Source organism: Ischnura elegans, chromosome 3 (genome assembly GCF_921293095.1).
Source record: "Ischnura elegans chromosome 3, ioIscEleg1.1, whole genome shotgun sequence".
Classification (NCBI taxonomy): Eukaryota; Metazoa; Arthropoda; class Insecta; order Odonata; family Coenagrionidae; genus Ischnura; species Ischnura elegans.
Genome location: NC_060248.1, coordinates 57,978,792 through 58,001,144, shown reverse-complemented (window position 1 = coordinate 58,001,144; position 22,353 = coordinate 57,978,792). Strand labels below are relative to the sequence as shown.

The window sequence follows — 22,353 nt, the reverse complement described above, 5'->3', positions numbered from 1 at the left end:
ATGACTATTTCAGAGATGCATCGCCAGCAAACGCGGATTTTTTTCCTCTTCACGGCCAATGTAAAAATCCAGCAAAAAGTGTTTTTCTCTATTACTTGATGACCACATTTAGACGAACACAGAAGGATTTTAGCGTGGATTTTCAAACCTCCATGCATGTATTCGATTCTTTGACTGGCGTTTACACGTTAGCTACCCGTTGGAGACTCGAGCAGGGAAAAAATATACATGGACAAAATATCTTGTAGAATAAAGGGAAATAGAAATTCAGAGAACGCTCAAGTAAGAGATGGCTATTCTGGCAGACATCGTCAAGCAGTAGATAGCAGCACCGAAACACTGCATGTCGTTTTTTCCCATGAGCGCTTCAAAGTCAGCCGCAATAACCGAGTAAATCGAGGAAGAAAGGGGATTTCCAATAATTAAGTGAGGTGATTTGGGCGACTTTAGACCCCCCCCCCCCCCCGTGAGATATCGTGAGATTTGACTCGACCCCGTCCCTCTAATCTCGCATGCGATTGTTCTAAATGCGTATTTTCAGTGGATTTTTACGTTTTTTTATTTTTACGTTACATACGTTAATGTAAGATTCATTGCGTTGGATTTATTTTTAAAAATTGTTAAATTATTTTTATTTAAGATAAGTTGCATTTCTAATCATTTATTCTGCAGTTATCGTCATCTTCCCTCAATATACCTCTAGCGACCGCAGAGTCAACTTTTCGATGTTCTAGGGAAGCATTCTGTTTCCCTAGAACAGGTTTCCAAGTTGTTTAAAGTGCGTATAATAGTCAAAGTTGTTTCTTTTGTCTTTTGAGGTGAATTGCAGACCGTGGATGTGAGTTGTGATTATTATCTTGATTTTATTAGTAATTATGCCACGCATGAGTGAAAATCATCCTGATCGCTTCTGCTACGTATGCGGGGAATTGACTTTGCGATCGCAACGAAAACCCCTTTCTTTTATTCTTAAAGCTGCTTATAAATTTTACTTTGGCTGCTAAGTCAGCGATAAGGAAAATGATTGGGCTTCAAGAGTTTGCTGCACCACTCGTTACAGTAGTTTGACTACATATACCATATAGGGTTCAAAGGTACGCATAAAAAATGCAATTTCCTGGGTCCATGGTTTGGCATCTCTTAAAAAAGGGCGTAAAAATCTCTTCCTATTGGGCCAGACGTAAACACGGAAATTGCTTTCAAGCACATTAGCGAATTTGAAAGTAGATTTTCAGGGAAGTGGAATGCAGGTATGCTGACAGAGTACTTATGGTTTTTGGGACGAGAAGCTTCTATTTCAGGGTAAAAAAGGAAATCAAATACCAAATGGTACTTGTGGCATTCATCGTTCTGTACATTTATTATTTTACTATGCATTGATACGTGCCGGGTATTAAGAGCGACACCGTATCTTTTGAACTGCTACTTCATATTTTAATTATTGTAGCTATGCAGAGTTGCTAAAGATTTTTATTAATGCCGATGCATGTAGTTAATATATATAATTTCATCATAATGGGATTATGCAATTACGTTTTTCCACTATATTTAATGAGAAAATACGGCTGACGCACCTTCTCTGTTACTGTAAATAGATTATTGCTTCTTCCAGATGACTAATCCAGATAAAGCAAATTGTCGTATCATGAAAAAATTGGTATTTGTTCAGGGACGTACAGTAACGTTGACACGGATTGTGCCGTATATTTTTTCGAATAGCACAAGATGAAAATTTATAAGGTGAATAGGATACCAGCATTGAGATCCATTGAGCTGAAACGATGATTGACAAAAATTTGCCGAGGAAGAACTTTATTTCAATTTTAAATACACATCATTAAAACGAACACTGCGCCACAAGTTATTATACTGTAAACACTAGAACATCGACATAGGATTCATTCACCAAATATTTACAACACTCGTCTATTATAATCTCTGTCCTCGGTGGCTTGATAAGACATTTTGAGCAATTAATTATTGATAAAGGTTCTCACTTCTTACGGTCTGGGATCTGCACCAACAGACCTCGTTCGCCATAAAAATAGAGTGGTGCTCCAAAGGCCTCCACATCCCTCAAGATGTAGGCATTCTTGTCAGGAACAGAATTGTCAGGGATGAGGAATTGATACGCAGATCGATGAGGAACTTGTTGACTAGGTTGCTGCGGTAGTAAGACGTAGTAAGCTGGTTCAGACAGCTTAGCCGCGACAAGCCTGTTTCTTGCACCTGCGGGGATGGATAGCTCGGCCTTTTCAGGGAGAAAAAAAGATAAAAAGGGTTATCAATCGAAGGTTCGACCCGACTGAGTTAAAATGAAAAGTTTGAACAAAATTCACTTATTCTTGATTTACTTAGTGGTATAATTCCATTATAAGTTTTCCTGGATATCAGACAATTACTTATACCACTTATTTTTTATCAGAGCGCGACCCGGGTTTCAATGAATTATCATCATCTTCAGGCGCAAATTGATTTGTTTCAAAACATCATTTGTTTGTTTTTGTTTCAACAAATCAATTAGCGCCTGAAAATGATGATAATTCACTGAAACCCGGGTCGCGCTCTGATAAAAAAATAAGTGGTATAAGTAATTGTCTGATATCCAGGAAAACTAAAAAGATTGAGCTAAAAAGGGTTCCTATCGTGTTTGTGAAGAATTCGTTAAAAAATAAAACAAACATTTTCGCATCTTAATGTGTAGTAGAGGTTATCTCCCGACGTTTCGCGGCCCCTGCTAGTCGCTTCTTCAACGCTGAAAACATCACAACGCATCAAGCGACCTGCAGGGGTTGCGAAACATCGGGAGATAACCTGTGCCACGCGGTATGGCCCGAAAAAGTTTACTTAATCAGTATTTCTGTACAGAAAAAGTAAATTTTATCCAAGTTTATTTATAATCGCGAAAGCCTCAATAATGTATTCATAAAAATTGCTGCAAGCACCATGAAGGTGGGTGTACAACAGGGATTCTAAAACCGTATTAGCCTGCGGAAAATCACTTAGTATAATCACTACGCCTTATATTGAACCAAGAACCAACCCCATCTGCTGCCATACTCCCTTGTCAGTTGCAATCCTTCTATCAACATTTTTCTCGTATTACACTCGAAGGAAACCGAGTGAAAAAGCTGCTAGAACATTTAAAAGCTATCATGTATGAAAACATCTTCATTTGGAAAATTTATCACAAAAACTTTTTTCTTGCGAAGCTGTGACAATGTGTGACTTATGGTAATAGAGAAAGATAATGAATTGGATAATTTTGAGAAATCAAGGGAAATTCGCGCCACAACGCAATTTAATCTGTGGATGTAACTGTACAGAGGACACAGTTACTTGCATGTTAGTTCTACATTAAGACCCATCTTGCCACACCCTCGATTGCTCCCCATATTTGCAAGATCCACAGTTACTGGTGACATTTCTGACACTGCCAATTTGACATGCAGACCACGACCAAAGTGTTGGTACGCCATTAGGCGAATTAAAGTATTCCGCGACTAGCCACGGTGATAAATTTACGGTTCATCCGCAATGCACAAATTATGTGAGAATTCCATAGAGAATAAAAATCATCCGCCTTGACCGGGATTCGAATACCCATACCCCCCGATTTCCTGTCGAGTGCTTCAGCCAGCTAAGCTACCGAGACATGATTCCACTCTGTGGAAATTTGTAGACCATACCGGACTAGATTTTATCAACTGCAGAGCATATTATGTGACTAGCAGTCCAAGACGCTTGCACTGCGCCACAGCCGAAGACCAAAACCCGAACTTTGAACTAGCACAATTAAAGGTGTTCACTCTTGACTAATTTAAATGTACCGGACTAGCCATGATGATAACTGTACGGAGTCACCGGCAATGCACAAATTATGCGAAAATTCCACAGAGAAATAAAATCACCCGCCTTCAACGTGATTCGAACCCGGATCCATCGCGGTAGTTGAAAAAAAAACAACCCACCTCTGGCTCAGTTTCTTCCGCAGCGGTCGTTGTAGTCTCCGCGGGTGCCTCGGTGGTGGTGGTGAAGACTTCAGCATCAGCTTCCGTGGTCACTTCCTCCCCGGGTAAGTTGAAGGGCTTGTCGGGCTTCCAGCCGCTTGGAGGGTAAGGAGGCTCCTGTGGCGCCGCTTCCACCTGTCTCAACGAGACACTGCGGAACCTCTGGTAGCCCCCGCGAGGTTGTGCAGCACTTGCCATCGATGCGAACACCAAGGCTGCTGAGAGTACGACGACCGATACCTGTTCATATTAAACAATGAAAACTTAGATATTTTAGTTTAGAAATATTTTTTTAAGAAAAATTACCAATTTAACCCATTGTAACCAAATGTTGCTTCTAAATAACATCCGAAATGTATACATTTTCAGCTCTATTCAGGAAAGATTTGAACTACGTATTCTGCTGTGCCATAAAGTTAAATTGCGATATAAGTCGCAAACACAATAATTATTAATGATTAGAAAATTTTCATATTTTTAAAATAATATTAAATTTCGCCCAGAAGCTCTGGGATATAAAGGGTTAATAAACTTAGAGATATTTATTATAATAAAGAAATAATTTTATCGGGAAAAATATTTTTAGAAGATTACACTATAAAAAACTGCAATAGAAATGTTAATTGGGAACCGTTTGGGGGACCAGGGGCGCAGCTAGGAATTAAGGATAGGGGGGTTTAGGTGCAACTAATACCGGGGTGTGTGAATGTATTGCATACCATCCTGGATAAACGGTAGGTGCGAGATTATTAAATTGCGGAATTTTAAGATAAACGGCTCAAAATGGTGAGTTTTACGGCTTTCTGAGGGATATTTTATTAATTCTTACACTATTATATTAGTAATATTAATCCAATTAAGTAAAATGGATTAAACTTAAAAAAATTTCTCAGCTCTGGGGGGGTTTTAACCCCCAAACCCCCCCCCCCTCGCTGCGCCACTGTGGGGGACGTCGCACTCGTAGCACAGAGGTGCTAATCGCTCCAGGGTAAAGAGATACGCGTATGTTCCGCACAAATCCGGAAAAGGCTTGAATAAGAAAATCAGCTGCATTAGTAAAAACTTCAGTAAAAACTTTATCGACGTACTTCCATCTCTAGGAAATCTAGTTTCACATAGCAATTCCACGGTGAAAACAATCCCAAAAAATAATCTTATTACCTTCACAATATCCAGCACTCAACCGCAAAACATAGCAGAGAAAGAATTCGAAATTAAGAAATCAATATGATTTCATAAACAATTTTGTAAAAATAATAATACCTCACTTCGCATTACGTCGGTTGCCCACAATATATTTATATTATACGCATAATAATTAGAAGAAAAAATCAGTCAGACTTCCTGTCAGGTAATACGCTAATCATAATAAATCATGATGGCTCCAATTCAGAAGGTAGGTGGGGAAAAACCTCAAAAAACAGTAACTGCAGTGACCCTTTTTGGAAAAACTACGTAAAAAACGGCACGCAAAAGCATGAAATTGCAATCAGAACAGAACCATAATACATCCGATGAGGAAACAGAGCACAGATTGATTTACACGCTGTGATTCACTATGGACTATAAGCATATTTTACACTTTGTTCAAAACAGGACGGATTACTTTCCCTCGAGAGGAGCATTCACTCGTGTACATTCCGGTAGGATCCGCGCAACTTCGTGAGGTCAAAACCGCAGGGCAATCCTTGGCCGTTCGCAAAATAACTTCGATAACTCCACTCTACAGAGCCGCCCACTGAGTAAGTAGCACGGATGCACGAAGCCAAAGTGTTTACTCGCACATACCTTCATTTTAACAAAGTTAGCTCCAACGCCTTCTCCTCAATCTCTTGGTGGGGTCTCCGGGATTATCCGCGGGCTGTGACGAGTGTCGTATCAAGAGATGGAGAGGAACTCCTGAGACGATTGGATCGATACTTGAAGCTGACTGATGACTTCACGACACCGCCCCGGCTATATTTATACCAAACCTAAACATGAGGGACGAGCTGTATTATTATACGTGCATGTCCAGCGCACCCATGGCACGCGGTTGCAAGGGTGTAGGACAAAGGCGACCCAGAAAGCGGGGTCTCATCCGAAAATGGCCGAGGACCCCCTTCGGAGGACAAATGTCCATTGTCGCGTCACCGGTGGACGTGATCGGGTCGTTACGTAACATCGCGGCGGACCGTAGCCACCGAGAGACAAGGCCTCCGCAAGCGAGCAGAGAACGCCGGTGACGTCAGGACGAGTGGGGTTACAAATGTTGTTAGGGAGTTGTTGATGGAAGGATAGTGGCATTGTCGAAGAGATAAACAGAAGTCACTTGAATAAGTGAGACGTGCAGAAATAAACCTACTATTTGAGGAAAATAAGGAGGTTTTTAGCTGCGGTTCTATTTATGATAGCTGTGGATTTTACTTAAGTTCTTCGTAAGTGTAAAAGTGGTAAAATATGCCTAACTGCTGCAGTGTTCCTAATTGCCGAGGGAATTACAAGACGGGGCCCAAGGTGTCCGTTTTTAATTTTCCGAGCGATCCTGAACTTTTGAGGAAAATGGATTCGTGTGATTATGAGAGATTTTGAGCCTACAAAGAACAGCAAGGTACGTATAATAAATGTATTACTGAAAGTGTGTTCAAAAGAATTTTCTGATTTGTTGAAGTTGCCTACTAATTAATTATCTTGATAAAGTTGACGAGTTTAAATTTTACGGTCATGAATAGATGGATACTCTTAGTCTCCTGAGTGATATAAAATTTATTAAACGCTCCTGTATTACGTAATGGGTTTATTTTCATATTGATCGCAGCGAGGGATAAGTTATTGCTTGTTAACTTAGTGATTCTGGATATTTAATTTAGTCATGACTCGCATTTTGCTGGATCGAAGGATATCATTTAAGTCAGATTGCTATTGTTTTACGCGATTACTGAAAGATTGTTTATAAGTGAAGGAAGCACAGTCATGGTGAAATTACGTCAATATAAACAAAGAGCTTTGTTTATATGCCACTTTTAAAATGAAATACTTTTTATACGGCTCTCTACCATTAATCTTGAGGGTTAGAAATAAATAAATGAAGAGTTAAATAGCAAGCTCCATTGAAGTAGAATTTATTTTAATTTAATTGACAGTAGTCCAAAATTTCCTGTGCGTGGCATTGTGTGAATTGTTTTCATTTTACTGTTTGGTGGAGTCGAAAAGTATCAATTTAGTCTTGCTTGCCAATTATAATAGTCATTACTGACATACTCCGAAATAAAATTGTTAGAGTAAAGTAAATATGTTCTCAGGTTACTATGTAATTGACAACAATAATGTTTATATGTGAAGTAAATAAATGTTTATGGATTCCTAGTGAAGTCCAGAGTCTAAGTAATTCTACCACAAATTAAAGTAAAAACCCAAAAGGTTATGGGCTCACGGCAAGAATTGCAGTAAAAAAAAAGGAAATTTTGAAGAATAAAAGAAGGAAAAAAACGGAAAAAAGAGATGGCGATGTCAAGCGAAGATATTACGCACATACAAAAATTGAAGGACACAACAACTTACTCTATGTGGTCTTTCCAAATTAAAATCCTGTTCCGAGCCAAGGAAATGATAGAAGTAATTGAAGGTGAAGATTTAAAGGAGAAAAAAGATATGAATCAAGAAGAGACGCGGAGATGGAACATGAAAGACGCCAAGGCCCAATATTGGATAGTCTCAACAATAGATAGATCCGTGGTCCATCATATAATGACCTGTAAAACAGCTAAAGAAATGTTCCAGAAACTTAAATTAATATACGAAAAGGACACAGAGACTCAGAAATGTCAACTCCTACAAGAATTTTACGCATACAAATATGACAGTTCGAAGGACGTCATGACAAACATGAGCAATCTGCAAAACATTGCTTATAGACTGAACGGACTAAAACAACCCGTCGACGATCTCATGATAATGACGAAAATGATGTCCATCCTGCCAGACAATTTCCGGCATTTCTCGAGCGCATGGGATTCCGTGAGAGGACCAGATAAAACAATTGAGGACCTTTGCGCACGTCTTCAAATAGAAGAGTCGAAGCTGAAGACGGAAAACGAAACAGATGTGGTATCATTCGCGGCAAATTACAAAAACGGTAAAATTAATTATAAAATAGATACAGTGTGTTTTTTATGCAAAGAAAAGGGTCATGTAAAATCCAGATGTCCTAAAAGAGGGTGTACAATATGCAAACGCACAAATCATAATGAAAAGGACTGTTTCTTTCGATAAAAATCTTGCAAAATATGTAAGAAAACAAATCATGACGAAAAAAATTGTTTTTTTTTAAATAAGGGTCAGAATAATGAAAAAAGGTATAGAGACAGGGACTCAAGAAAAGATAAATTAGCATTTTTTGCGGATTCTGAGGCTAACCTTAATCATAATAATATCTTTGAATTTGTGATCGATAGTGGCGCAACGAAACACATGGTAAATTCCATCGAAATGGTTAAAAATTTGCGTAAGTGCAATGAAAATGTAAAGGTTGCTAAAAAAGATTCAACTATGACAGTCAAAGGAGTAGGAACTCTAGATCTAAATAAATGTAAATTAAAAGAGGTGTTGTGTGTACCGGAACTTACTAAAAATTTAATGTCTGTTTCTGAAATCACAGAGAATAATGGAACCGTATTATTTACGCTATTATGCACGCTAGTTTTTTCAAGCTTAAAATTGAAAGATAGAATAGATAGAACGAGAGATAGAATAGCAAAATATACCAGATTAGAGAATTATAAATGCTTTAAAATAAAAAAGAGTAGTCCAAAATATGCTGTTCAAGGAAGTGAGCTATTCCATTTTTAATATGAGAGTAAATATGTAAAATTTTAACCTTGATTGTTGTATTGAGACCTGATGGTAATTGCATCGCTTTTACAGGTGTGTGAAGAGCATTTCGCTCCTCATGACATTGTTCGTGAAGTTGAGGAGTACGATGAGAGGACAGGGCAGCTATTCTCTGCACCACTGAAATGGCCACGGCTTAGACCTGGAGCTGTCCCATCCGTACTTCCCAATTGCCCCAGCTACCTGTCTTCCCAGGCCAACATACGGGAGAGTCCAGAAAAACGGAGAAAGGCGAGGGAATTTTCCACGTTGGAAAAGGCGGTGGAGGATAGCATAAGGGAGAAGGAGATATATGACCAAGAGAGATCGATATTAAGCTTAGCGGATCTTGGAGAAAAGCTAAGGTTTTTTGATTTGGGCAAATTTTGGACAGTGGTTCATAAGGATGACAGTATTCTTTTTCTTAACATTGTCCTCAACCCCACACCTGTAATTCAGTATTCTGTTGTGGTTAACGAGGCTCTCAATGCTAGTATTTATTTGGAAAAAGCTCAAATTTTGAAATTGGGGAAGTTTAGGTTACCTATAAAAATTGAGAATGTTGGAACCTTAGACTATATTTTGTCAAAAATTTCTTGCTCTGCCTCTTCCGATAGGCATAGCAGTGACTCCTTGGTCATTGCTACTGATTTTCTAAAGTCTGTCATGCCAGAAAGTGACCCATGTTATCAGTTTATCGGGTAACAGCTGTCCTTGAAATCTTCTAATAAGCCTCAATATTCCACAGATATGTGGATATTTAGTGCAATTGTGCACTCTCTCTCACCTGCTGCATATAAATATATTAGGCAAACAGGGAAATGTCTATTGCCCCATCCAAGCACCATTCAGAGAATGTCCTCTGGATTAAGCCTAAACCCCATGAGTGAGCAACAAGATAATAATTTTTTGAAATACCTTCAGCGAAAGTATCACTACCTTAAGCCTCAAGACAAAAATATCATTTTAATGTTAGATGAAATTCACCTGAAATCATTTTTGGACTATAGAGGTGGTAACATTGTTGGCATGGCGTACGACAGTGATAAAGTAGCTTCCAGTGCTCATGTGTTTATGATATCTAGTGTCTCGTCATCATATAAGGATGTGGCACATGTTCTTCCAGTGAGGTCCATGACATATGTTGAAATACATCATTTCATTAAAAAGATAATTGTCCGCTTGGAAGACATAGGGTTTCATGTTTTTGCAGTTGTCACTGATAATAACTCCATCAATCGTAAGTCAATGTCCCAGTTTTCCACTCCACCTAATTTTCAAATTGTTTACCCTCACCCAGTCAATAGGACAAAACCTCTATTTTATATTATTGACCCGGTGCACCTGATAAAGAGTATACGGAATAACTGGCTTAACCAGAAAAATGATGGTAAATGTATGTTTTTCCCTTCTTTCCCTGATTTCACCCCAGAAAAAGAGTTTCACTCTGCATCATTTATGTCACTAAAAAAACTGCATAACCAGGAATCTGACTGCCTAGCAAAATTTGGTTATTCTCTAAGCCTTAAAGCTCTGTCTCCATCTAGCCTTGAGAGGCAAAATGTGAAATTGGTGCTCCAAATTTTTAATGATTATCTTATTGCTGCTCTTCTTGATGTGGGGAATAAATATGATATTCCTAATTCGAATAGTACAGCAGCATATTTAAAAATCATGCTGACATGGTGGAAAATCATGAATGTGAAAACTTTGAATGCTGGACTCAGGCTTAATGATAAGTTTAAGCGTCCTCTGACCGCTGCCCCCGATGATGACAAATATCTGTTCCTCAATAAGTTTTTAGATTGGTTGGATAGGTGGGAATCCATAAAATGTTCAACAGGGGCACTCACCAGGGAAACCTTGTCTGCTCTAAAATTAAGCACATACGCCATCTTGGAAATTTTGTCCTATTGCGTGGGTGAATTGAAAATGACATTCATTTTACCTGGTAAATTCCAAACTGACAACTTAGAAGGTCGCTTTAGTTTGTACAGACAAATGAGTGGTAGTAACTACCACATATCTGTGAGGCAGTTATATGAGTGTGAAAATAAGCTGAGGGTGCAAGAGAGCATGAGGTTGGGAATACTGTCCAGGAAGAAGGGTATGATAAACATTACCGATATTAATTTTGATGGAAATTATGAAGGCATGGAGAAGAGCATTGAAGGTGTCTCCAATTTTGAGATTACCATAGGGGATGATGACATTGCGAAAGTAGAGAGGTTGTTGCCCGTTCTAGCATACATTGCTGGATATTGTGTGTTTTGTGCAGTGAGAAAACTACGCTGTGATGCATGTAAGGAAGTACTAACTGTGGAGAAGGATCTTCAATTCGATAGTACCTTCAGTTATATTATTAAATTGGATCGAGGTCAGTTGTTGTGCCCTTCGCCAAATGTGCTTAATCTCATTTTATATAATTATTTAACAATTTTGAAACTGTGTGGTAGTGAGGAAGAAGAGTTTTTAAAGGTTTCCTCTCAAAGGCTACTGGCTGTAGCTCTTACTGAGGAGCTGGTAGATTGTGAAAACCTTTTCTTAGATACGTGTCCTTTGGGACACACAGCCAGTGATGTCTCAAAAATGCTATTGTGGTCCTCCACAAACATTTTTTTGAATAATTATTGTAAAAAAAGAAATGATTCAGAACTGGAAGAAAAGACAAAAAAAGTGAGAGGGCTGAAAAAATAAGACCTAAGTATGTACAGCCGCACGGTTACGCACTTTTTTTCAATGTTTATAATAAATTTCTTCACACACATCTGTTGACATCTTTTTTTATGCATCACCTTTCCTGTCCTATGTTTCAAAATTTTAAACAGGTCCATGGTATCCAGAAAAATCAATTTCGGAGTGGAACTCGTCAAGTAAGTGAGCTCTCTAAAACTACGGGTGTGATTAGCCAAGAATTGTTGTTCAAATCTTTGCCAGATACTCTATTACGTTTTGATTTTTAAACATTGTATTAATTAATTAATCGTGGAATAATTCATCATATTTTTAAAAAACGAATGTGTTGTAGCTTTTCAAAGAATTCCCCGCGACAAAAAAGTGATATTGAATAAGAAGCTTGTGCATTGCGCTTGCTTACTTTCCGTGGTTTAGGTTGCATTTCGTGAATACGTGGGAAGTAAATAACTGAATAAAGTAAATCCAAAATATTTAATAGTACAGTTTTACATTTAGCAAAGCATAGCAAAGTAAGTGCGAAGGAATTCGGAAATCTAATTAGAATCACGCTCAGTCCAGTTGCGATCGTTCAAGCGAACGACGAGTGGCAAGAATCTAACCCTTCTTGTCGTGACGTCACGGCTGGTTGCGTAGGCCTTGTCTCTCGGTGGCTACGGACGGACCCGCTCATACCCTTGCCGCTTTGACAGACACCTCCTGCGCGCCACGCGATTGCTTCCCATTGTTTCATTTCATTTCGCCCGCGAAGGTTGATCGCGTGCGAAGACGTCATGGCTCGTGCTTCTATCGGCAAATGTCTCTCGGACGTGGTAGCATCACATGCCCGGCACGTCGACAACCTTTTCCGGCCAGTGTCATTCAAGGCCTCGTGTATTTTTCCAAAGAGGTTTCGAAGATGGTCACAAAGTCCCGTGCCGCACCGGCGAATACCTCGACCCCAAACATCCCAAGTCTCTACCTGACGAGACGCTAATTTGCCGATGAGACCTACTCATCAATGAGACTGACGCGATAAGGGGGCTTAAGAGCCTTTTAATGTTTCTTTTTGTGATGTCTAAATGATTTAATCTGATGGAATTCTAAAATACTAGTAAATAAGAAGTTAATTTGAACGCTATACTAAATGTATAGAGGCCGGTTGTGAAGCAAAATAATAATTGGGTTACATTTCGAGTAACTTTACCTAATAACATGTATTTTTTATTGTTGTCCTATTTTTAAGGCAGGCACATTGCCATAAATTTACTTACTGTTAGCAAATAACACAATACCTGACGAGATGCTAATTCGCCGATCACGCCAACTCATCAATGAGACTGACGCAATACGGCAGCTTAAAAGCCATTTGATGGTTTTTGTAATGGCCTCAAACGATAATGAGGGTTTTCTCACGCTTAATCTGGTGTTCTTCTAAAATATTAGTAAATGAAAAGTTACTCTGAAACATGATACAAAATGTGTTGAGGCCGGCTGTGAAGTACAATTTTAAGTATTTGAGTAAAATTTCAAGTAACTTTGCCTTATCACATGTTTTTTTATATTATTGTAGTGTTTAAGGCAGGCACCTAGCCATGAATTTATTCTTTGTTACTCTTCTACACATCAACCATCGCTTTTCAAATAGAAGCTTTCCGTACCGATGACCAGCGAGAGACAAATAATAAAATTAATTGCATTGGTATGGAAGAATTGCGTTCTTGAGTGACAGAAAATAAAGCGGATAGGCTTCGAATGCAACGAGTTCGTGCAGATAAAACAGAACAGCAACGGGCACAATACAATGTAATTCAGCGATTACGCAGACGCAGTGCTCCTGGCGCAGAATAAGCGAAATCTATCATGCCGTAGAAGGCTTTTTGTCAAGAGACCCCGAAGATTGGCTTTTCGATGAAAGGTACCTGAAAGGATTTAATGTTATAAAACATATTAAAGTCGTCCATGACACCGCCGAAAGGGGTGTGTCCCTCATCAAAAAATATCTGTTATAAGTATGGAAAAAAAAGGTTGTAAAATTTATGTAAACCATTTTTAACGAATTAATAATAAAATAACTGATTTTTAATAATAATTGTTATCAACAAGTATTGTATTTATTCTATTTAACAACAATTTCTGCAGCAAATACCGGAGAAAACGGAAAATAGCCACTGTAAAGTAGGCAAAATGCCTTACATCCTAGCCGAAAATGTTTAAACGCGTTTCGGCAGCGTCAAATATTGTGCAATCGAGCCGAATTTTTTTGTGGGTCGTTTATACATGAAATTGCACCATAAAATGAAGTCGCCCCACAAACTTTCAAAAAAAAGTTTTTTTTGGGCCACCCTAGAGTATAGCATTCAACTGCGATCCGAAGTAGATTATTGTAGCGACAAATCAGTAATAATTGGGGAAATAAAAATCATTTGTAAATATTACGAGGCGTTAAAATACAGCGGTGAACCGACTGGATTATGTTGTGCTGGTGGAAAAGTAAAATTGCCTCCATTGGTGCCACCACCAGATCCATTACGCTCATTAGTTTCTGGGCTGGGAAATGATTTAAAATACTTCTTGGTCAAGATTCAACATTATAACAGCTGTTTTCAAATGATTTCGTTTGGCGCAATGCATATTGTGCTCAAGAAAATTTCATGCCCACTCACAAGGTATTATACCATAATATTATCTGATAAAATTCAAATTTGTATTCGTATAAAAAATAATTTTACAAATTTAAAATAACTGCAAATACTTGGACAAATTCATCACTTGATGGGAGCCCTGATGCCTCTTTCAGATGCAGATAATCAACTCTTACTTTACAGATGAAGGTTATACGGAGTTCACCGGGTCGTCTAGTAATAAAAATAATAATACAACAGCCAGACTTCCTTTCTGGACACGCTGATCGTACCAATCTCCTGATGGCTCAATTTCTGAGGACTGGATCTCAAAAAAACAGACCGATACATAAATTTCAAATCACATCATCCATTCCAACAGAATTGTACTTGTTCATTGCCCATCGGTCAATTCTACAGCGTTAATGGACCTTGATTTGAATTAGCCCTAATAAATCCATCTCTGGATCGATAGCCACAAAGCTTAAGGGATGCCTCCGTTACCAATTTCACACACGGCTCCATTGCTTGCGTGTGATATGGGAAGATAATATCCCAATCTTGTTTATCGCCAGATTCAATGAAGGAAGCTATTTCTTCATTAGTAATTATTCTCATAAGAAGAGGTGGAGTAGATAGTTTGACTACATTCCAGTCAATCAATTCAATATGGTCAGTTATTTTGAAGTTCATGGTAGGAGTAATGAAGTTTACGATAGGTTTGCCTTTTGGTTAAGTCTGTCTGGCTTTAAATACTCTTTTTAGCCCTAGCTCTCTAATGTGCCTTCTGTAATCAAAAACCATCGCCATCAATACATTCTCTTCGTCATCAAAGTTAGAGTTCCGTTCAATAACAGGGAAAACTACTTTCTTTTAATATCCAGGTATGTATCGAGAGGTTTCCTTTGCTCTGTTCACACGAGCCATCTAGCATGTGAAAATGGTCCAGTATCCCGGTTTGCTAAGTCATTTGGAAAGTCGCCACTTGTGATTGCTTGACTAATGTCAATAAGGTATCTTAGGTCCTTGCTCAAAATTTATCTATCAACTTGTAGAATTTCACATTCAATTGTTTGAAAATGCAGTTTGGAAGCTTTCCATAGCCATTCATATTAGTCCAATTGGCCCACTAAATGATTTTTGGCCACTTGTTCCACCATCTAAATACTGAAAAATATGACGAAAGTAATTCAATGAAATGAAGTAACCCAACTACCCAATGCAGCGGGTGTCATTGGTGTTTTACGAACTTTCTAATAGTGCAACCTTTCCATCTAATGTTGATGTTCGTGCCATCACAGCAAACTAGCTCTAAGAACTCTAATGATACTCCTTGATCAGAGAGATAAGATAGTATGGAGACCACTATATCTTTAGCAGACCCATAGCTTGGAGAAACATGACTCAAATACATAAAAGCCGGTTCTTTTATTAGAGAATGGTGTTCCGCTATAACTGTCCGACAGTACTCCTTCGATTCAATCATTTCTATTACTATGGTATTTTCTACCCTTCCGTCAAAGTATAACCGTGTAGCTCACCTAAATCAAGATGGATTTGCAGTAAATCGCTTATAATATTTTTCTTTTCCCTTTTAATTCTACATCGGTCAATGAACTTAGAAGTATATTCTTCAGTTATAACACCAATGTCTACAAGTACACTTGATGCTATAGTAGCAGCTGCACGGTCAGACACCCAGCTGCACGTAACAGTCACAATGCAAAGGTGTAGTTTATAATTTAACCATCGGTAGCCATGGTGATTTCTTGGATGTACTAAGCATGTAATCATCAAATTGCACCTTGATTGCTGAACTTTGCGTTGCTTCATTTAAAGTCTCAAAATCTTCACTTTCGGTTTCAACTGGGTACATGTACTGCCTCATCAAAGTGTAATTTTGCCTTAAAAAACTAGTGGTCAATTTTTTTGTCTTTTTTGATCCACAGGGCTAGCTAAAGCTTCATTAAAATTTATCTTTCGTAATTAATACATAACTTTGAAAAATCGGCTAAATTACAAGATTCATAAATTTTTAATGATCTTGTGCAATCGTAAATCATTGTTTTAAACCATCAGTATGCATATTAATAATAACCAATAGTATTTGTAATAATTTTTTGCTAAAGCGTTCAGAAATATACGTCAAATTTTTTTATTACGAAAGAAAAACAATTTTTTTCACTTTTGTCAACTTTTTAGGTGCTTTGCGGGATCGGAAGATGACGTCCGATTTTAATTATTCTTTTATTGTTTTCCTTCTACTAACGTATCGCAAATTTTCCGAGTTATAGTGACACGACGTTTCTAGCTTGAGTTTTTCGCACCACCCTAATGTATTGAGGCATAAGACACAGCAGCCAGATCTTTCATGATAAGAATATTAATATAGTAAAAAATTCTCAAAAGGGCTTGTAGGAAAAATCCAACACAGTAGTGACTTCACTTCTTCAAAATGATCTAGAAACTTAACGAATAATAGACGGAATGTAAGTTCGTTAAAGAAGCAGGTGGGCACCAAACAAGTGTAGGAGCATGATTAATTTCAGCATGGCCTCAGAACAAACCGCCAAAATAATAGGATTCAGATTTCAGATTTGGCAAAACAAAAAAAAGCAACACAAAAGTTTAACGTTTCCTATTAATGCCTAAATGCAATATGATCTTATAAAGTCCATTCTGTCCAATAACTGCGATAACTTATATACTTGTATATATTTTTCGTATTTTCTTTTGTATTTTCGCTACTAGTAGTAGTAGTGTTTCTTTTAATGGGTGCGTCGGCGGCTAAGGCCATTTTGCACCACTCACTGACTGGTAGTAGTAGTGTTTATTTTATAGGGTGCGTCGGCGGCTAAGGCCATTTTGCACCACTCACTGACTGGTATTGATAAAGGGGATTAGGCCCGTTCTGAAATTAACGTGTCAATAATTTACAAGAGGTATCATTTATATTTTATTGAAAAGTCGAGTTGAGTGTAGGAATGCTATCAGTCGGGAAATGTTTTCGGGAGTGTCTCCTAGTACCTCAGCTAGGTTGACTCCGAGGTTGTGATTCACCCGTGCAGTACGATATCTTGCACAGTCCGTCAGGATATGTCGCACTGTTAGTGGACAATCGCAATTTAAGCATTGGGGCTGTATTCTCTCTTCGGTGAAGAGGTATGAATGGGTTAATAAGCAGTGACCAATTCTTAAGCGTGTTAAAACCACTTCCTCCCTGCGGACATTTCTTATAGAGGTCTGCCACGCAGTTATTACGGGCTTTATTTCCCGAAGTTTGTTATTTTGGATTTCGAGCCATTGCGTCTTCCAATTTTGTCTAATCATACCCCTCATGGCATTCCCTAAATCTTCCGCTGGCATTAACTGAAAATCTGTATCCGGAGACCTGAGCGCATCTTTGGCTGCAGAGTCTGCTTTCTCATTCCCTGGTATGCCCGCATGTCCAGGGACCCAAGCGAAGCTTATAGTGGTCCCTTTTTTACTCAGGGATAACAGAGTGCTTTGTATGTCCTGAACAATGGGGTGACAAGGAGAATAAAGGGATATGGATTGGAGAGCACTGTAAGAATCTGTACAGATCATAAATGACGCAACACTGTTTTTAATGGATCGGAGAGCAATCCTAATGGCAGTGAGCTCAGCCGTAAAAATGGAACAGTACGGATGCAATTTTGCCTTAAGGACTCCATGATATGGGGATACCACAGCGCACCCACAGGCGGTATCCGATTTCGAACCGTCAGTGTATACGAACGTAGATTCGGAGTTTTCGGCGCGGAATTTCTTGAAAAGTTGTTGGTATTCTCCCGGCATAGTAGTAGATTTAGAGCAGCGAGTAAGATCAAGTCTCAAAGCTGGCCGGGGAATTAACCACGGCGGCACGTTGCTGTACCCAGTGGGGTACGTGGCGGGCAAGGTAAAATTGCGTTCTGCGATTAGGTTTCTGAAGCGAACACTTAGAGGTTTAGTGGATCTTGTCTTTCGGTTAAAAAGGTCTAAAAGCAGTGGGTGAGAAATAATGTTAAAACAGGGGTGGTTCGGCGCGGATAAAATTTTTGTGGCATAATTGCACATCAACATCTCTCTGCGATTGACTAGGGGAGGCTCTCCTGTATCGGCGTAAATGCTCAAGACAGGGGAGGTCCTGAAGGCACCGGTTGCTAAACGCAGTCCCGTATTATGAACCGTCGAGAGCGGTTTCATGTAGGTCTCACGGGCGGATGAGTACACAATCGATCCGTAGTCTAGCCTTGAACGTACTAATGCTCGATACAGCATAAGCATTGAGGTACGATCCGCGCCCCATGTCGAATGTGACAGAAACCGTAAAATGTTCAGAACTTTGAAGCATTTGTCTCTTAGAGCTCGGAAATGTTCGCGCCAATTCAGGCGCCGGTCCAATGTCATACCCAGAAATCGGGCGTTCTCAACGTAAGGAAGCTCATTACCATTGAGATATAGGGACGGTGGGGCTTGTACACCCCGTCCTCGGTAAAAGTGAATGCATTTCGTTTTCTCAGTAGAGAAACGGAATCCATTCCTCTGAGACCAAACGGAGAGCTTATTCAGAGTCAGCTGGATCAGCCTAGAGGCATTCGTTAATTTTGATGACCTGCAGAAAATTGCGGGGTCATCAACAAACAAGGAGCCCATAACTGGGGAGCGGATACACTCGGTCACATCGTTTATCGCAATGGCAAATAGGGTCACGCTCAGTACGGACCCCTGGGGTACTCCATTTTCTTGTGGATATAAGGTAGATAGATATTCACCTATTCTAACTTTAAAAACTCGGGCATACAGAAAATTATTAATGAAAATAGGTAGATTTCCTTTAAACCCCCATTTATCAAGTGTCTTCAGAATTTTGTACCGCCAAACACGGTCATACGCTTTCTCTAAGTCGAAGAACACGCCAATTACGTTTTGCCGCAAGAGAAATGCTTCCTGAATGAAACTGTCAGTCCTGACGAGATGGTCGGAGGTTGACCTACCCCGTCGAAAGCCGCACTGGATATCCGAAAGAAGGTTCCGCCGCTCCAACCACCAAACGAGACGACGGTTGACCATTCTTTCCATCACCTTGCATACGCAGCTGGTGAGAGATATCGGTCTATAGTTGTTTGGGTCCGATCCATCTTTTCCTTGTTTAAGGATGGGTACGACTATGGACTCCCTCCAAGGGTCTGGAAAACTACCCTCTGACCAAATTTGGTTAAGGGATCGCAGCATATGGGGGAGTGCTTCTTTGGGAAGATTTCTTAGAAAAGCGTTATGCACCTTATCTATTCCTGGTGAGCCGTCACGGGATTCGAGGATGGCAGAGGTCAACTCCCACAGAGAAAAGGGGTCGTTGTAAACCTCGCCAGAGTCTCTCGGGTTAAAGGTAAGAGGTATCGTCTCATTCTGCTCTTTCAGTGTTCTAAATGGTTCGTCGTAGCTGCCGTTACGACTCGTCTCCGCAAGTCGACGTCCAAAGCACTCGCTTATTTCGGGAGGTGTCGTCAGAACTCGGTCAGTCTCCTTCAGGGATGAAATTGCAGGGTTGTGGTTAGAGCCAGAGATGCTTTTAATCTTCCTCCAGATGTTGGATATGGGAGTCCTGTGGTTTATAGAACACACAAACTCCTCCCACGAAGCTTTCTTGGCCTCCTTAACCACTTGCCGAGCTTTCGCTCTGAGGCGCCGGAAGGCGGTGAGATTTGTCGCCGTAGGATATTTGCTAAAGATTCGGAGTGCCCTCTTTCGCACCTGTATAGCTTTTGCGCACTCCTCGTTCCACCAAGGAACTGTGGGCCTGTGAGATTTGCATTTAGAACGGGGTACGGTGGAATTTGCGGCTTCTAGAATGTTATCTGTGAGTACTTTTATGTTCCCCACACCATTCACATTGTCGTCGTGGTTAAAATAAAAATTTCTTTTAAAAAGAGACCAATTGGCCTTGCGGACAACCCAATTGCTTGGTTGAGTCGGACGGTGGATAAAACCGCCACCTTTAGTTATTAAAATAGGGTAGTGGTCGCTACCGCATAAATCTTTATGTACGGACCACTCAAGCCTACGCATTAGGCCACCTGTCGTAATACTTAAGTCGATACACGAGAAGGTACCGTTGAAGCTGTTGAATCGAGTTTTTTCACCGGTGTTTAATAAAAACAAGTTAAGGTCATTGATAAAATTTGTGACTATGTGTCCCCTTTGATTGCACTGAGTTCTTGAGCTACCCCATAGGGTGTCGTGTGCGTTGAAGTCACCCATTAAAACATAGGGCCGAGGTAACTGACGAACGAGGGATTCTAAATTAACTCGACTCACAGGTGCACCTTCCGGCAGATATACGTTGCAGAGAGTAATTGCCTCGAGTGCGTGTACTGTCACTGCAATTGCCTGCAGCGGAGTGTCCAATTGCACTCGTGAGGTGTATAGGGCCTCCCGAATAGCAATTGCCACTCCACCCTGGGCTCGCTGACCACTGGTGTCGTCAAGTCTAAAAAATTTAAAACCTTTTAAAACAGTCTTGTCTGTCAGCTTAAAATGCGTCTCTTGCAGGCATATGCAGACGGGGTTATAGTCTCTAATTAAAACAACCAGCTCCTCCTTGTGCCTATAAAAACCATTCATATTCCATTGTAGAATAAAATTCATGGTTTAAATTGTTAAAATAAATAAATAAATAGGTTAAAATCTGGAAATGTACGTATGTACACAGTGAGCGGAGGATCAACGTTTTAACCGCTGTTTCCTCTGCTTTATCCTGGCCTGGAACACTTCTGTGTCCGAGACACAGAGGTCTTCTTCCATGGCATCATATTTTGCATCTTTAGAGGATGTGGGTGGGGGTGTTTTATCCCGCTTATTCCCAGCATCCTCAGAAGTAGATTTTGGGTTTTTCTTAGGGGAAACCGCCTTAGAATGACTTTTCCTGTCTGTGACTTTATTAATTTGCTTTTCTGTTTTTTTTTTGTTCTCGTGTGGGCATCTTCGTGCTCTCAATGCGAAAATCATTATAAGTCTGAGTAGAGATGGTACATGTAGTTTTTTTAGTGGTGGTTGCGACTATTTGCGAATACGATTTTGAAAATGTTGGGGCCATCTGTGACCGGTATTTCATTCGTGCCTCGGAGTAGGGGATTCTTTCCAGGGTCTTTATTTCCATTATCCTCCTTTCATCTTTCATGACGGGACAATCTCGGGAGTACGATGGATGCGTGCCCTCGCAGTTGACGCAGTAAGGCTCCGATGAACATTTCTCACCGTCATGCTTGTCCTTGCCACAGCGCGGGCAGGTGTTCTTGCCCTCACATCGCGGCGCGATGTGGCCGAATTTTTGGCATTGAAAGCAACGCATCGGGTTGGGAAAGAAAGGTCTCACAGGTACCGATTCATAGCCTAGGTAGACTTTGCTCGGGATTTTATCCAAACCGAACGTGAGGATTACCGAGGTAGTATTAATCACTTCACCGTTACGCTTCGTTGTAAGTCGTCGACAATCAATGACACCCTGGGAAGCCATCTCCTTCTTAATTTCGTCTGGTTCGACATATAGTAGGTCGTAGTGGCTTATCACACCCCTAGATGTATTTAGAGTACGGTGGATCTCGACATTGATTGGTATATCGTGCAACTTTTCTACTTTTAATAATTTTTCGGCTTGTACGTTATTGGCTGTTTCGATTAATAGGGAACCATCTCTAAGTTTCTTTACTGAGTTTGGCTCTCCAGGAATGATGGCTTGAAGTGCTTTTTTAATGAAGAAGGGAGAAACCTTTTTCAAATTTTCGCCGTCCTTGGAGCATTTCAATGACAGAAACCGTTTTGCTCTTTCGAATAACTGTTCTCCTCCGCCCGTGTCCGGGCGGGACCTCTTTGGTGGAGGAAGAATTTCAGACTCCATGCTACGTTATATTTCATCCCCTGGGCTCCCCACCCACCACGGAGCCACACATTCGGGACGCCACACCGAGATTCGGTGTGGTCGCCAGGGCTACCCAAGGGACATAGGAACCTTCGAAAGGGGGTCTCTTTCGGGTTAGAACCTCCAGCGCGGGGGCCCTCCGAACCCACACGCCTTCAGCCGCCCTACGGAGACCCCCATATCTCCAGCACTAACCCGTCCTGGCGTACGCTCGGAAGGAGCCGCCAAGCTCCCCAGCCGCCAGGAGCCGATTGACCGAGCTGGGCTCTTCTCGGCC

General features: G+C 40.2%; 1 protein-coding gene across 1 annotated transcript; it reads right to left on the bottom strand.

Annotated features, from left to right (window-relative positions):
- Positions 1 to 1,795: 1,795 nt before the first annotated feature.
- On the bottom strand, positions 1,796 to 6,179 carry LOC124155015. The gene is made up of 3 exons (XM_046528760.1): positions 5,799 to 6,179; positions 3,972 to 4,250; positions 1,796 to 2,251 (listed from the first exon to the last, which is right to left on the bottom strand). The coding sequence occupies exons 1-3, from the start codon at positions 5,802 to 5,804 to the stop codon at positions 1,994 to 1,996; spliced, it is 543 nt and encodes a 180-aa protein (XP_046384716.1). The 5' UTR covers positions 5,805 to 6,179; the 3' UTR covers positions 1,796 to 1,993.
- Between the last annotated feature and the right edge of the window lie 16,174 nt (positions 6,180 to 22,353).

Excerpts from the sequence above, each read along its gene's own strand:
- LOC124155015 (XM_046528760.1), bottom strand. Across the intron at positions 2,252-3,971 it reads CGGAAGAAACTGAGCCAGAG|GCCGAGCTATCCATCCCCGC; the intron begins GTGGGTTGTTTT and ends CTCCCTGAAAAG.